Raw genomic sequence first — 17,522 nt, forward strand, 5'->3', positions numbered from 1 at the left:
CGCTGCTGACCACATTGGGTTTTAATCATAACGCAGCCATTTATAGCTTCATTTTGAATGCTAATGCGTGCCGTATGAGAACTAAGAAGCCAGAAACCCGCTCATCAGGTGTCTGTAAAATGATTGTCTTCATCACACACAACAACAGTACATACACACAATTTAAGTGTCTGGTAAGGAGGTCTGGTCAGATTGGTGAATACATAGACCCAGCACTGAGCTCTATTCACTGCAGCCACATATTCAATAGTGTACAAAACACAGACAGTACACACACTTGTATTTGGACTTCATCAAAATGGAATAAGAGAGAGAATTGAATTATTAAGCCATGTCCCAGATAACTCAGAATCCCATCATCTAACATAACATGATTTCATTGAAAGTAAACAATAACCACACAACCACACACACACAACACAACACACACACACAAACAAAGGTAGTACAACTAGTAGTGTCCCCTCCCCTGTTCATATTTGCTGCAGGGATTGTCCAAAAAAGTCCCTTCAGGTGTGGCGCAGTCGTGCAGCAGCAGAGCAGAGCAGAGTCATGTAAAATTTAAAACCAGGCTGTGTCTGCACACACACTAGTTCAGAGTCATGTTGAGGAGTAGGAGATTTTTGTGCACCTCCTGCGCAAGTGTTGAAAGACCGATTTGGCTGTTTTTGAAATCACTCCAGTTTGGCACAAGTGTGAGCGTGTCTGAGGATGTTCTTGTTTTCTGCAGCGTGTCTGTCTTTTATTGAAATTGTAGTGTTGGAAGAGATTTTTTTATCGTTCTTGTTTGCTGCCTGCTGTTACTCCTCTCTCTTATATCTCCTCTGCAGTTATGTGTGTGCCGTGTTTGTTGTGCTTTTGTGTTTGTGAACAGCGATGTTTAAACCAGCGTGAACTCATCTTTAGACTGCACTTACTCAAAGATGTAAGAGCGTGTTTTCGATGTTTAGCAAAGCATGCATCTATCATTTATTGATCGGACTGAACCTGAATCCTGGATTAGATAAACAATGTTTCAACACTTCTTTTTCGATTGGTTCTGAATGAATACGCCGAGGCCGTATCAACTCTCAGAGAACAAACTCTCCAAATAACTGTCAGTAAAAATCGTATTGTCAACACTGGAAAATATACTGTGTGTAAACCTACAAGCAGCCATAATATACATAAGGATCCACAGATTGAACAGGGAGTATATACCACCAGCTGACGAGCTTATGCGGCCGCTGCAGTTCAGGCGTTGTTTATGTTGTGAGAGTGTGTGGTGTTGAAGTAATTTTCTCCTGAAAAATAAAGAGACGACAATCAAGGGAGAGAGGACAAAACGGAACAGTGCGATAGAGATGAAAGTCAGAAAATTGCTGCATCATAACAAGCACTTCTTGACTTACATCTAATGTGTTTTTAAATTTGACTAAATTGGCGTTTAAATAGAGAGGAGGCCATAAACACAGACATGACATCTTTTTTTTTGGTAGTAATTGATAATTTGATGATAATTTCTTCACTTTCATATCAAATGAAGAAGTTGTCACACTAGAATAGAGTATAGATAAAAACTTGTTATTGGGCTTGAATCATCCGTACATTACTCACAAAGGTATGATAAAGACTTGAATTTTTACAACTTTACGACCATTGCCTGGAAGAGAGAAACGAACACGTGTGTGATGACACCACAACAAAAACTGATATGTAGTACCATTACAAAGCTGATCTTGTCTTCCTCTCTTTGTGCCACAGAGCCTGAGAATCACAGTTAACTGGCTTTCTGCTAGAAAACATAAACATGAAACCCTATGCTATTACAGCCTCCCATGAATAGGAGAATGAATAGAGAGAACAAGGGATGAGAGAGACAGAGACGCTGCTGGGGGATGTTAATTCATTATTCATCTTTGATTTGACATTAGAGGTCCAGTGGTTCAGTTGTATGTTCCTTCTCTTGCTCTCTCCATCCTCCTCATCTTCGGATCACTCTCTCACATCCTTCATTGTGCAGATTCATATCCTCACTGGGAGCTTTAGGCTTACGGGTATTGGTTTTTACGCGTCTGTGCATCAGCAAGAAATGTGTCCTACATGTACCGGGGGTAAAGCTCGTTTGCGATTGTGTGGTTAGTTGAAGTGAGTGTGTGCTGTGTGTGTTCATCTTTTGCATGTGTTTTGGATAATAAGTCCTGATGCTGTTGGTTTGTTCTCTGGTTTTTTTTCTTTCCTCTGTTCTCCCCACCCTCTGTCAATATCAACGGGAGTTTATGCCAATGGTTCCTCATAAGTCAAACATCACGTTGACTGGTTTGGGGTCTCATCAAACAAGATGCTGTTTATGGAAAATGACCCCAGTGATTATCCACGTTCCTGTCAACCCTGTCTTCTCTGACCTACAGACTGGATCACCCGTGACCAGGTCGTCAGTCGAGCGTTACAACACCCAGGCTTCGTCGGTGTTTGTCGCGGGACAGTTCAACGGAGCTCGCCCCCTCAAGTTGCTCTGAGACAGCCAACACAGGCTTCAGGCCACCACACGACAGACGATCAGCCCAGACAGGAAACCTGAAGGCGCATCGACCGTGTCTTACCAAGGCAAAACTGGTCGGATTCCAACTGTGGGGAGTCACCTCTCACCATCCCACACAATGTCTGCTGCAACAGATCCCTGGCATGCTGGACAAGACAACAGGTGAGAATTACCCTAAAATCTACACTGATGTCTACAAAGTCAAATTCAGAAGCACGAACAAAGTATCACTCTTCACTTCTTCGTGGCAGATGAGAAGTTTCAAAACCGAAGCAAATTGAACAAAACTGCCAAACTGTCAACAACTCTACATAATATGGGTGTTACCTTTTTACAATGTATTGCATTGGAGCCGTTTTAGCAGATGCTCCAGGGATTGCACAATATCTATGCAATGCAAACTACTGACATTTCCATGGTGTCCTGATATGTATTCCTAAACACTCTCATCCCGCTGACGTTTTCCTGTTAGCGTGCCATGAATTAATATGAGTGAAATACTACTGGGACAGATGCCATCAAATCAACCTCTTGTAGTAACTTTGCATTCTAGGCGCCAGATCAGCAAATACGTTCGCGATACCACACAAACCTAAAACAGTGGGCCCATGTAAAAATGCTCTATACCTGTTCTAGAGTGTCACTGAGCATGTTAGCATGCTTATTGTAGCATTTACTCAAAGCACCCATGTGGTGCCGAATACAGACTCACATCGCCCTTGTTATTCCAATACTAACGTCTACTCTTTAGAATTATTGAGTTCCCCCTTTTTATTGCCAGAGGCAGCGAGTCTGTATTCAGGCACACATGGTGAACGTCTTGAGGTAAACTGCTAAACAATAGCGTAACATGCTCGAGGTGACACTCTAAACAGGTATACATTTACCCAATGGCCACATGTTTTACGTTTGTTGTATCATCGAACATTATCTGATTGGCGCTAAAATGCAAAGTACTTACAAAGGTTGATTTGATGGCAATCTTGTCCAAATAGTATTTCACTCAATATTAATTCATGGTCACCCGCTACAGGAAAAGTCAGGGAGTAGTGTGTTAGGATACATAGTCAGGCACCATTGACATGTCAGTAGTTGCATTGCAATAGATATTTGCAATCCCTGGAGCACATGCTGCTAAGTAAGGCCAATTTGCAAATAACATTGTAAAAAGGTAACACATATTATGTAGAGTTGTTGCAGTTTGCAGTCGTGTGTTCAATTAGCTTCAGGTTTTTGAACTTCTCTCTGCCACGCAAGGAAGAGTGAAAGAGGTTACGTTGTTCGTGATTCTAATGATTTGATGTTAACATCAGTGTTAACGTGGTTTTAGGGGTAATTCTCACCTTGTCGTTTGTCCAGATTGCCAGGATTCTGTTGCAGCAGAGACATTGGTGGGATGGTGAGAACGGATGACGCACGGCACGGAGTTGGGACTCACCCAGTATTTGCCTATGGTAAGACCGGCGCATGCGCCTCGTGTCTGTTCTGGCTGATCGTCTGTCGGTGTGGCTGAGCCTGTTGTGGCATGTTCTACGAGCACGACTTGAGGGGGGCGACTCCGTTGAACTGTACCCGCGACAAACAGCACACGACGGAAGCGCTGGGGTAGTTGTAACGCTCGATGACGACCTGGTCCACGGTCCAGTTTCTGTACGCAGAGACACAGGGTTTGACAGAAGCTGGAATCACTGGGTCTTTTCATAAACACATCTTGGTTTGATGAGGACCCACAAACCAGTCTACGTGATGTTGCTTATGAGGAACCCATTGACCTAACTCAGTTGATATTGACAGAGGGTGGGAGACAGAGCAAGAAAAAAAACCAGAGACAAAACCAAAAGCATCAGGATTATTATCAAAAACATGCAAAAGATGAACACACACAGCCACACTCACTTCCACACTACCACACAATCGCAAAACAGGAGCTTACACGGCCCGGTACTGGTAGGCCACAAGTTCATGCTGATGGCACAGCACGCAGTAAAAACCAATCACCTCTGTAAGATAAAGTCCATTGAGGTATATGAATCTGCGTCACAAATGAGGAGTGAAGAGTGATCGAAGATGAGGAGGATGGAGAGAGGCAGAGGAGGAACAATACACTGACACTGACTCTAATGTCAACATCAAAAGGTTGAATAATGAATTAAACCCCGCAGCGTCTCTGTTCTCTCTCCATCCTGTTTCTCTCTATTGCATTCTCTATCATGGGGAGCTGTAATAGCATAGGGTTTCATTGTTGTATGATTGTCGTAAAGCAGAAAGCAGTATATGTGAATCTCAGGCTCTGTGTGGCACAAGAGAGGTAAGACAAGATCAGCGCTTCTGTAATGGTAACTACATATCAGTAATTTGTTGTTGGTGTCAATCAACACACGTTGTTCGTTCTTCTCGTTTCAGGCAATGCGTCGAACAGTGTTAAATCAAGTCTTTATCATAACCTTTGTGAGTTATAGTTAAGGATGCATTCAAGCCATGAGCAAATTTTATTCTATAACGTCTATTTTTAAGTGTGACAACTCTTTCATTTGAGAGAAGTGGAAGAATTATCATCAAAGTTTCAAATTACTACAAAAAAGAAAAGACTGATTGTCACTGTGTCTATGCCTCCCTCATCTTACTTTAAGACACAATTTCAGCATCTTAAAACACATTAATGAAAGTCAGAATGCTTTGTTCAGAGATGCAGCAATTTTCTCGACACAACTTTATATCTCTATCTCGCACTGTCCGTTTTGCTCTCTCCTTGATGTGTCGTCTCTTATTTTTTCAGAGAGAAACATTACTTCATGGACCACATACTCACACATTAACCACGCCTGACTGGCCGGCGCCACTAAGCTCATCCACAGCGGGTGCATGAGTCTCCTGTGTAAATCTGTGGAATCACTTGGTTATATAATTGAGCTGTTGTAGTTACACACAAGTATACGTTTGTCCAGTGTTGAAAATACCGATTTTTACTGACAGTTATTTTGGAGTTGTGTCTCTGGAGAAGTTGATTACGGCCCGGCGTATTCATTCGAACCGAATCGAAAAGAGGTGTTGAAACATTGTTTATCTAATCCAGTGTCAGAGTTCGAGTGGTGCAAAAGTGCTAGATCAATGCATTGCCTAAAATCGAAATTTACACGCTCGTTCACATCTTTCGAGTAGTGCAGTCTCAAGATTGAGTCACGCTGGTTTAAACATCGCTAGTCACGAAACACAAAGCAAGCAAACAACGCACACACCATAACTGCCAGAGGAGATAAGAGAGAGGAGTAACAGCAGCAGCAACAAGACGATAAAAAAAATCTCTCCAACACCTACAATTCAAAAAGAACAAGACACGCTGCAGAAAACAAACATCCTCAGACACGCTCCACTCTGGCACAAACCTGGATGATTTTCAAACAGCCAATACGGTCTTCAAACACTGCGCAGAGGTGCACAAAAAATCTCCTACCCTTCAACATGAACTCTGACTGTGTGTGTGCAGACACAGCCTGGTTTTAATTTTTACATGCATGGCTGCTCTGCTGCTGGCTGCACGACTGCGCCACACCCTGAAGGGACTTTTTGGACAATCCTGCAGCCAAAATATGAACAAGGGACGACTAACTAGTGTACTCCTTTGTTGTGTGTGTGTGTGTTGTGTGTGTGTGTGTGTGTGTGGTTTATGTTTATTTAATGAATCATGTTATTTAAGTAATGATGGATTGCTGAGTATCTGGACATGGCTTATAAATGCAATTCTCTCTCTTTATTCCATTTTGAGATGAGTCCAATAAAACAAGTGTGTGTATGTCTGTGTTTGTACACTATTGATTGTGCTGCCAGGAATAGAGCTCAGTGCTGGGTCTATGTATTCACCATCTGACCAGACCTCCTACAGACACTTAAATTGTGTGTATGTACTGTGTCTGTGTGTTGATGAAGACAATCATTTTTACAGACACCTGATACGGGTTCTGCTGCTTATTTCTCATACGGCAACGCATTAGATTCACAAATGAGCCTATAAATGCTGCGTTAGAGTTAAAAACTCAAATGTGGCTCAGCAATCACACCTCTGATGAGGTGTCAACACGGGTCAATACCTTCTGCGGGAAAAGACAACCGTGCCTGCAAGTTCACACTTCACACCTTGTGTGTAATGTGCCAGTGTGCATGAATCTGCAGATACGTGTGGGTGTGCGTATAGGTGGAGAGAGACAGACACACACACGACACAGGAGGGAAAAGTGCCTCACAGTGTTTACAGTTAGCCCGGTTAGAGCTGATAACAACAGTCTTATGAATTACAGAATTATGAGTATGTATATAAGTCCTCGTCTCTCTCCTGCATGCCTGAACCTGTGTTGATCACTGCAGAGGCCTGTGTGGTGAATACTAATGGGCTCTCTGTTAGGAGTATAACAGGCTGCTTTGCATACAATGCTGCTCTGCAGAGTAATCGCCAACAAGCTTCCCTTGTTTCTGATTGTTTTGGGGCCAGTGGATTTCACAAGGGAGTGTTCATTAGAAACCAGATGATTCCAGTTAAAATAACACACACATTCCTCATAAACATCACACATTTAATCTGAACTGAGAACCTGGCTGTCACTGATAAGAGCCTCAATGGATTTAATGCACTAATTCATTTAGCACAAGAGGTTGACACAATTACATGATTGCTGTCACTCTCTGATGAAAGCCCTTATATTAGCCGCAGAAAGAACCTGGGCTGTCTTTGTCGAAGTTGTGTTTTGTTTTTATGAGACTGTGTTAAGCAGGTGCTGAAAATCGTATATGCCATACAGGAAGAAAGGAGAGATAATGCTAAAATGAAATGCAATAAAGTACAAGCCACACCTAAGAAGGGGCTAAAAAAAACCTTCAATCAACACTCCGTTATGCGTATTCAACGAAAAACTTGAACAACTTTAAAGGTTCTGATGAAATGACAAAGTACTTTTTCACGATTTGTGTGGAGAGTGTGGCCATAACCAAGCACATTAACAAGTATATCACCTTCGTAAGAGCAGTGCATGGGTGCTGGATTTTGGTTTGTTATTCCTTCTTTTGCTATGGTGGCTTCTGAAGGGGTTTTTCAGACTAATCATAAAAACATGGACATAACTACACAAACCTACAGCTCTCCATACACTAATCATGATTCAACAGAGACTAATCACCTGGCCTTGAGACTGCAATAATGAAATGTACACATTACATATGATTCAATAGGTTCTACTATTGTGACACACCATTGTGCATATGTGACATCCAACTGACACAACACACACAACATCACACACACACATAAAACACACATGCAACATGCGACAAGGTCAGCATGTCGATCAGAAGATTGCACCTCCTGATGGTGTGTCACCAGGGTGACCAATGAGATCAACATGAATAATTCAAAGGTGAGGTAAGCACACAAAACTGTGAGGAAGAGGTGCGGTTGAGTAGAATTGGGTCGGGTGTATTTTTGGAAAGGGGTCAGAAAGGGGAGAATTGAAATTGAAAAGATGGAAGAGAACTGCAAGGAACTAGCAGAGTAAGGAGGGTGTGACTGCCTCTCTAAAAGGTGGTTAGGGGGTGGGGGGGGTGGGGTGGGGGGCAGGAGAGACAGGACAAAGGAGAAAAAGACAGAGAAGAGTCTGTGTGTATGTGTAGTGTGTGTGTATGTGTGTGCATCTTGCGGTGAAAAAAAGAGGGGAAAGTGGAGAAAAATGCGGGTGACAAGAAGGGTGCTCAATGGAGGGGCAGAGTAGAGGAGAATCAAACACAGTTGCCATGGCCAACAAATGGAAGCTGATGTCGGGGTGAGAGAGAGAAAAGGGGGAGGGGGGTGTTAATGAAAGTAAGATCCGCATTTGAGACACATCAAAAGAATATTAATGTGAAGCCACCTACACACCTTTGTACCAGAAAACAAATGTTACATGTAGTAACAACACATGCATTATACACACACACCACACACACACACACACACACACACACTCACACACACACACACACAACCAGCACGACCACACACCACCACGCACGCGACGCCACACACACGCCCACGCACACACACACGCACACACACACGCACACACACGTGCATTAACACACATTGGTCATGGCTGATGTACCACAGTGAGGAACAGAATAAAGGAAAGAGACAGAGAGGCAGGAAAGAGAGGGAGAGAGGCAGACATGGAAATGTTTAAAAAAAATGAGAGGAAGCAATAAAAATAAACCAATTAAGGACAAAAATAGACAAAACATGAGTGAGAAAGAGAACAAACTGTGCCTAGATATACTGCAAGAAAGACATTTTCCTCATGCTTTATTTATTTGTGGAATTTGTGTATCTATTTTTAAAATTACACTTGTTTCCTCTTGAGCGATATTGATATTCATGATTTCCATGGTGTAAATATTTTCTTCTATGTATACGTCCAGTGGAAAGTTTGGTATAAAGCAAAAAAAAACTCATGGACCCGAACTTTTTTTCCTCTTTGATTTTTGATCCTCATACACTTATTAAATAGCATTCGGTTATGAATGGGGTGATCTCCTCTCAACTGGTGGTAGGATTGTCTTGTCATAAAATCAATGTGAACTGAACCAAAGTGACATAAACTGCAGTGAATAGAAACATGTATGGAGAGAAGATGTGGGGTGGAGAAACAGAGAACGGTGAATTAAGAAAAAGACAGCGAGGGAGGAGGAGAGACGTGAAAGATAAACGAGAAACAAGAAGATAAAAGATAAAAAGATAAGAGCTGCAGCAGATGTATTACTGTTAGTTTTAGACATGGAAAAATAAACCTGTGGTTGCAACACCTTCTCATACTTAACACAACACATGCACACTTGCAGGTGTATACATCACTGCCACCTCTAGCTTCTTCCAGACTTAACAGAGATGCAGCAACAAGCAGACCAATTATTAATATCACACTGTGAAGGCTAATTATTTCTTCTAAATCAGATACACACCAGAGTTCTGTGTAATTTGCCTGCAATCCAGCTAATCAAGGTGTGGAAAATTCAAATTTTAAATTGAAAGGCATAAAAAATGTGGTTTCATATCGATCTATGAGGACATCACGAAGAAGAAAGGTTCTGTTTCTCATGTTTACCTGCAAATCCAATTTACATTAGCAACCTTTGCACACTCATGCATATGCACTAACACATAAAGATGAAGACACAGGTGTACACACACGCGCGCAAACACACATGCACACAACTGTAGTTACCTATGTGAAGTTTGCGTTAGTGTCTGTAAACAGTTTGTGAGCCAAACCAGCTTCCTCTCCTCTTCTTCCCCTCGTTCTTCCTCTCTGCTACAGGAAATCTCTTAACACAGCACCACATTGGCAAGCATCTATCTCTCTCCCTCTCTTTCTGTCTCTACCTCCCTCCCTCCATCCCTCTTGCACTCTCTCTGCAGTGCAGTCCCACCCCCACTCTGGCAAGAAGCAGCTGGAGAAAACCAGGAACATGGATCCACACTTGCATGGATCCGGACTGACCAGTCTGAAGTACAACTAGTGGTCATAGGCAGGGAAGATGGTATGATGTCATCCTTAAACACAGACACCCTTGCGTGCACACACAAAGCAGTGACCATGTACAGGTACGTTCATCTTGATTAATAAGGAACACTTAGATTATAGAGATTATAGAATCACCACACAGAGATACAATGCTTGGAGACAGATAAGAGAGAAAACTCCTCTGTGCTTTCAGTCTCATCTGACATCAGGGTTAATCAGTGCTTTAATCAGAGTCAAGACGTCTGGTGGCAGGAACACAAAAGACAGGCATGGAGCCAGTGGCTGTCTGGGAGGGAGAAGATTGATTTAACTTCATCATGGCATGATTTGGACAGTGGTCAACAGTAATGTAAAGTTTACATGATTTGTGCTTTCCGTAATTAGGTATCAACAAACTCATCTCCACTACGTAATGCTGGGTGATCAGTTTTCAAAAACAGAAACCCCAAAAAAACATCCGCAGCAGGACAGCAGCCCAGCGAAATTATTTATTAATGCAATGATGTTTCAAGCAAACGCCTCCCTCAGCACACCATGGGCATCTGCTCTATTTGATGTAGAAGGGTGAAGCGAGTGACGACCTGCTCATCATTTTCAATTAATCAATTAATAACAGGCAGAACATTTCAGGTATCTAGGTCCTTTGACAAACTATATGTTAACCATACAAACTCTGTATTTCAAACATGCTCATGTTCAGTTCAAAGTTTTTTTATATGAAAGCAGAGAGAGAAATTGTTCAGTTACAGATCAAGACATGCAATGATGACATTCATTGCTTATGGAGCTGGCAAAACTTCACTTGTACAGGCACACTGACAATTAATGGCTGTTAAAATACAGTAAAAATCTTAATAGTGTACTTATGTATGCTCAGATGAATATGTATGCACTTGCAGTTTTTATATCATTTTTAATACTACTAATAATCTTTATTCATAGGGCTGTTTTCTTTACGATTACTAAGTACTTTACAAGAAAGACAGTTGGGTCATGTCATGCCCTGGTGGAAGCGACTACTCACTCCATTGGAGGGCCAGCGTGTGTTTGAAGTGAAAAAAAGGCCCCATTTAAAATGAAAAAGCCGAACCTGAGAGAAGATCACTGAATACAAATAACAGTCTTAAAGCCTGTGTAAAATAATTGGCAGCACCCACAGGAAGCGACATGTTCAAGAAAGGCTAGGGGACTAAAAAATACAAGAGAGAAATCAGAATTTTAGTGTGGTATTGATGCACATGTCCTTTATAACCAACCCTCTGGGCTATAATCATCTTTCTCTGATAGCACTTTCACAGTGTCACTATTTCTATTACTCTCTCTCTGCCTTTGGCTCTGAATCTATTCCCTTGGATAGACACACTCACATACAGTCCAGGCACATACACACACACACACACACACACACACACACACACACACACACACACAGAGGCAGATTTGTAGCACTGAGAACTGGGTTGGGAGTGTGCCTGCTGCTCTGGCTGATGTATGACTCATCTCCCCCATCTATTCCACTGGGATACAGAGATCTAGGGAGGACAGACCCATACGTAATACATCAACTCACCCACCCACCTACACCTACACACACACACACACACACACACACACACACACACACAGATGCATAAAAAAATACAAGGGCACTATGTGCATCTCTATATGTATAAATATGCTTTTGTTAAGTACTGAAGGAAGGATACAGTAACCTTCAAACACACACATCAGGCTGTAGAATTTTCAGTAGTATATTGCATGTGCTGAATCATCCTTGTGCTTCATGATCAATACTAATTTAGGACAATTACCAGAACAATCACTGCGAATCTCATGACCGTGAATTTGAGTTTGACACTGACAGCTACAACTGAGCAGCAAAAATGAAGCTAACACTGAAGTGCCAAAAGCTGCAGTTCTTCTCATGACCACTTGAGAGGCTCGCTCCAAAAGTGAGTGAATTCCCATGTTAAAATGCCCAACTTTACAGCAGAAATAAACACGTTTATAGACTGGTACAAAAAAACTGTTTTGGTCTCTATAGCTTATTTTCACCTCCATGACAACCGTACAGGAGTACATATTTTATATCGTTCACCTAATTCAATCTTATTTAAGCTTAAAAGTATGCATAATTGAGGGCGTGGCTTTTGAGTGAAAGGTGGGGTCGTCACAGTTGGCTAACCGCTCCGTGTCTAGCTGCTAGCTGTCTGCTCTGCATCACCTCAGATAATAATATGTGACCTGTCCGCTGTGATTGTGGTGCTGGTGCCTTTTGGAGAATTTTTCATGCAAATATTGGACAAATGATCTGACTCGCTGTGTGGTTAATTGACTAACAGTCTGTGCTCCTGTTTTTTGAGGTGAGTGAAACCATACCTGCCTTGTTCACTTAGCTTGTTATCTAGCTAATTAACCAGCAAATGAGTTTACCTCGGGTTAGCCTTTGAGCAAGGCAGCCAGACGCCCAGCTGTGCCATTATTCTCCCCTTTTTTGGATTAGCTGGGAGTTAGGCAGAGTTGGGCACTGCCAAGATGGCGATGGCGGAGCAGCTCACTCAGAGCTTCAAAACTGCTCTTCAGAAACCTCTGGGTGATGTCGTGTAGGTTACGTCCATCTTTATATAGAATCTATGGCTACAACAAATTAGCTGAAAACATTATGAACACATACAAAACCAGAGTGGCATATGTTGACCCCAACATTATTGTTGGTTACTATTTTACAAACATTCAACCTTTTCTGATTAGAATGTTGTCAGTTTATAGAGGAATAAAACATTCACCTCAGTCTGCATTAGAAGTGTTGGGCTTAGCAGGTATATAAACGAATATTTTCATTATCAATAAATCTGATAATTATTTTCTTGAATGATTGTTTGGTCTATAAAATACCAACAAATTGATCAAAATGCCAGTCACAAGGATATTTAACCTACAGCAATATCAAACAGAATAAGCAGCAAATGATCACCTTGGAGAAGCCACAAGTATGTGTTTGGAGTGTTTAGAATTTCTATGAAAAACAATTAACTGACTGAAATGAATTTGATCAAAGTAGGTGCCGATTAACCTTCTGTTGATTGACTAATTGATTAATTAACTGATCATTTGAGCTCTAACACTAACCATTGCTATGACATTCAAGATCAGGCCTCATATCTGCAGGACAATATAACAGATGCTAAGCGTGTAATTACTGAGAAAAATCTCACTAAATCTATTTTTATACATGAGTCTGTCATGTTATACTGCGTCTGACTCCTGGACTCTATTATTTCCTGTTTTATTTTAAAACCATTTTTCTTAGTTGTCTATTGTTGCTTTACTGTGTTGCATTTTAGTTAAAGAAGTTTAAAAAAGAACAGACATTTTACATTATGGAAAGATTATCTGCACTTGTCTTTTTGTGTATTTCTCTATTTTAAATATCTGCTTTATTCAACTTATTCAACTTATTCCATACCACAACTGGGCAGGTTTAGAAACATTTAAATGGGGGTGGGGGTGTGAGGGGAGTATACACACACACTGGGGCACAGATTCCAATAAGAATAGCGCATTTGTAAAATGAGTAAAAATGTATTCAGACCCATATTTAAAGCCCTGGGTTTTGACAACAATATGTGCATTATTAAACATAATTAATTATTAACACAGACATGTAAAAGGTCCCCCACCCCTCCTACATTGGACCCAGACAAAAGAGGACGCAGAGAGACCACAAACAATGATGGCACTGCATCATTTGTTTCTTTTGATATTAATTTTGCATCTTGTTCTGCTTGTCTTTGTGGTTGTTTTGCATCACTTTGTGGTCGCTTTGCCACTCTTTAGGGTTGCTTGATTGAATCACCCCAACAAGAAATTCAGTAATCCATCCACAATGCTAAAAAGCCTAAAACCACCTATCACTTTCTGACTCAAGTAGGTGTGAGGCACCAGGGGTGGCCAGCCAGATTTCATCCCTGGCTGTCCTTCTGGCATTGGCCCTGCTAACAATCAGCAGGCTGTGAGGTGAAAGAGGGGATGTCGCTGTGATCAGTGTGTGTGTGTGTGTGTGTGTGCGTGCGTGTTTCCTGTTCCAAACACAGAGTGTTTCTGTCTCCCAGAAATAGAGAATCTGATAGCTCAGCTGTCTGACAGCCTCTCTTGTCTCTGTGGTCCCAACACAGAAGAGGAACAGATCTGATGAGAAGTGTAAATCCAATGTCTGCTTTTGTTCTCACTGCTTTGTCCTTCTCTCTGATCACAATATTTCTGTCATCCACTCCCTTTCTCTTTTAAACCTATTATATAATACGCCTTGCTCTGTCCAAATGTATAATTCTGTTATAATGTTTAGACTTAATAGTTGAGTCTGTTAATGAGTAAAGTGTAAGGATGCATATGAGGGGATGACTATATGAGTTGGTACTATTTTGCCCAATGAAGTGACTTTGTCCGGTGTGTCCTTTAAGCATCTATGCTGTGTTAGTTGGGCGAAGATGGATGACTGTGTTTTGTGTGTGTACATGTATTCCCAGGAGGTCTTGTGCTGTGTGTAGCAGTCGATAGTTCTGGCTGGTAAGTGAAGTCAGCCATTACTTCAACCTCACTGACTTTCGCACCACTTGAGGTAGAGGACAAAAGAGATGAGAGGAGAGAAAGGGAAAAGAGAAGAAGAATAATATAGAACAGAAAAGAGCAAGGTTCAATTTAATGAGATACAATCTTTCAGAGGTACATTATAACTAATTAAAGAAGCTAATAAAACCAACCAAAATCGAGCAATAAACCACAGCTACCACTTAGGAGAAACTAAATTGGTTAAGGTAATTACCTATTAATAATGAGCGTAATTAGGGTAATCAATTGTTGAGGCATTGGGGAGAATTATGTGGGGATTTCTTAAGACCTACAACCTTAATAAGTCCAGTGGAAAAAACACTGATGCACATGATCATGAATCACAATTTAATCAGCGTCAGCGCTGCAGTGCCAGTAGTTTCTATGAATAATGTGTCAAAATAGTGGCTGACTAACATCAAAAGGTTTAGTCTGACAGTCAAATACTGTGGGGATTCTGGAGAGCTTAATGCTCAACAACCAAATACCAAGGTAATTTTAATGATAAAAAAGACAGGTTATGTCCTAACATAGTATTTGTCAGATTTCATAAGCTTATCAGGCACAAATGTGCAAAGACATCCATATAAGTAGAGATGGATGCAGCTGGGATTAGTTTCTGCATTAATCACCTCCACCAATCCTCTGCCATCCTCTAGTGGACTCAATGTGTAATTACAGCCTCTTGTCTATTGAGTAGCAGAGGGGGAGATTTTGTTTGTGTGTTCACTTTCTGTAAATGAATTCTACTCTTGATGTGATTTAACTGTTTATTTATTTTCATTTAACTATATATTTGTGTTTGAGATGGTTTAACTTTGCAAAAAATGGTAGAAATGGAATAGTATAGAGTATAATGATCACATATACAGAATATACAGCTCAACACATACATAAAGAGCATAGAAATGACAACAGCTGCACAGCTGGTCCAGGCTTTTCCTTCTAGAAAGGGGCAATGACAACTGACTTGCCCCCGTGACAGACAACCTGTGATTATTTTTGTCTCATTTCACCCAAGTGGATAAACTCGGAGTTCCAATTTTTATATTTATAAAATATTATTATATATTTAACTTTCCTGAAAGTCTAAATGACAAATGACTATAAAATTATTTCCAGAAAGATTAGACACTTGAGCACATGAGTCAAAGAGATGCTAAAAAAGAACCATGATAGGCTGGGGTCAGATTGGTATGGTGTGCATATAATAACATTCTGTGCAGTGTGAACGTGGCTGAAAACGTTTGAATTCTACAGAGTTGCGAGCAGAAAAGGTTTCGACAAGCTGACACACTTACCATAGACTTTGCCCAAGAACAGCGTCTTGACCAGGTTGAACTGTGTGTCTGAGGCGTCTGGGAGGGTGTAGCTGACTGGGGGGTAATGATCCAACTGAAACAGTGGGAGAGAGAGAGTGAGAGCTATTAGAATCTGCATTTTAAAGAGAGTCTAAAATTAATGACAACAGCATTTTAAAAAAGACCCAGACTGAGACCTGCATCAGCACATTAAGCAGAATACCCAAGATGATGAAGAGGAAATGGTAATTCATTGCTGCCAGGGATTGTAAAGCTGCTACACAGCATTATCAAAAGCTCAATGGCTCCCCCTTGTGGTTTTAAAATACCCAGAAAGCCCTAAATAACCACTCTGTTAACAAACCCTTATATTACTCCCACGAATCATGAGCAAAGACAGTTCAAAGACAATGCATTTTATCAACTCTTACAGTCTTAATTTGAAGGCATAGTCACCACATGTTAGAGCCAGGACAAGTTAGGCTGCTCACATATGCAATCATTTGGCATGTGAATATACTAAACGTGTTTTAGGAAACGTTTAATAAAAACAAGTTTAACATAAGCTTTAAAATGTCCCATTTAAATGATCATCTTACTCTTTTCATTCGCTATCAACTTAGAGAAAATGCATGAAAATCCTCATATTAAGTGATGTTTACCAAATACACCTGTTCAAAAATACCAACCAGAAGATCCTAAATATAGGAGAACTATTCCAAAAGCACGCTGTCATGCTCGCTCGCAGAAATCACAACAGACCAAATGATTACAGGAAACCTCTTGTTTGTAAAGCTGTTAATTTTGTTTTTTTTTTTCCTTTTTGTTTAATTTAGCTGGATGCAAGCTGAAAAGTGATCTTCTACAATGATCCTCTAAACAAACAGCTCTTCACCACGACTGGAGATTAATGATCACACATTAATTAACAATCTGCAATTCCTGAAGTCTGTGGTGGGTTCAAAGCCTTTTCCTGAGAGCTTAAAACAGAGAGTGAACCAGCAGCGTGTTTACAGAGAACATCAGTGGAGGCATGAGAGCAGCGAGGGTGATGGAAGCAGGGAATACATGACTTTAATATCCCTGCAACATAATTAACTTGTTATTGCTGTTTCATTGAAGTTTCTAATTAGCTTGAAGGCTGCAGCCGGTGCTACTGACGAGGAGTGTTTCAACCCCACAAATTGGTTTCTGTGTGTTCCAGAAATAAAAGATCTTCCTTCCTTCCCTCTCTCTGCACACAGGAGAACTGTATCTCAGCACGCTCCAGTCTGCCGAACGCACACCAACTGCCCCAGCCAGAGAAAGTGAGGTTGAAAACAATGACTTTTTGTTACTGCGCGTTTTACTGGAAATTTGTTCCATTGATGTGCTGAATAGCTGTCGTGGCCTGTTAGCTGGGAGCTGAGCTAGACTGTCACTAAAGGGCTGAGATCTATCTGTGTGTGTGTAGTTGTTCTTGTTTACAGGTTTGAATCAGTAGAGTCCTCCCATATAGAAACCCCCCCCCCCCAGAGTATTTTCTCCCTCTTTCTCTCTATACACGTGCAAACA

The 17,522-nt window shown here is 41.1% G+C and overlaps 1 protein-coding gene across 2 annotated transcripts in view; it reads right to left on the reverse strand.

Annotated features, from left to right (window-relative positions):
* Nucleotides 1–17,522, reverse strand: part of cntnap2 (contactin associated protein like 2) — a 342,845-nt gene that overhangs the window by 10,329 nt on the left and 314,994 nt on the right. The window contains exons 23-24 of one of the 2 annotated variants that reach the window (XM_022766258.1): nucleotides 15,969–16,062; nucleotides 14,619–14,671 (exon numbers count right to left, since the gene is read on the reverse strand). In XM_022766258.1, the coding sequence (XP_022621979.1) occupies nucleotides 14,643–14,671; nucleotides 15,969–16,062 (123 nt within the window). In that variant the 3' untranslated portion in view covers nucleotides 14,619–14,642. Of the gene's footprint in view, nucleotides 1–14,618; nucleotides 14,672–15,968; nucleotides 16,063–17,522 lie in introns of those variants that run through there. The other variant, XM_022766257.1, reaches the window with a different exon arrangement.

This window comes from Seriola dumerili, unplaced genomic scaffold, assembly GCF_002260705.1.
Source record: "Seriola dumerili isolate Sdu_G_001 unplaced genomic scaffold, Sdu_1.0 BDQW01000822.1, whole genome shotgun sequence".
NCBI lineage: Eukaryota > Metazoa > Chordata > Actinopteri > Carangiformes > Carangidae > Seriola > Seriola dumerili.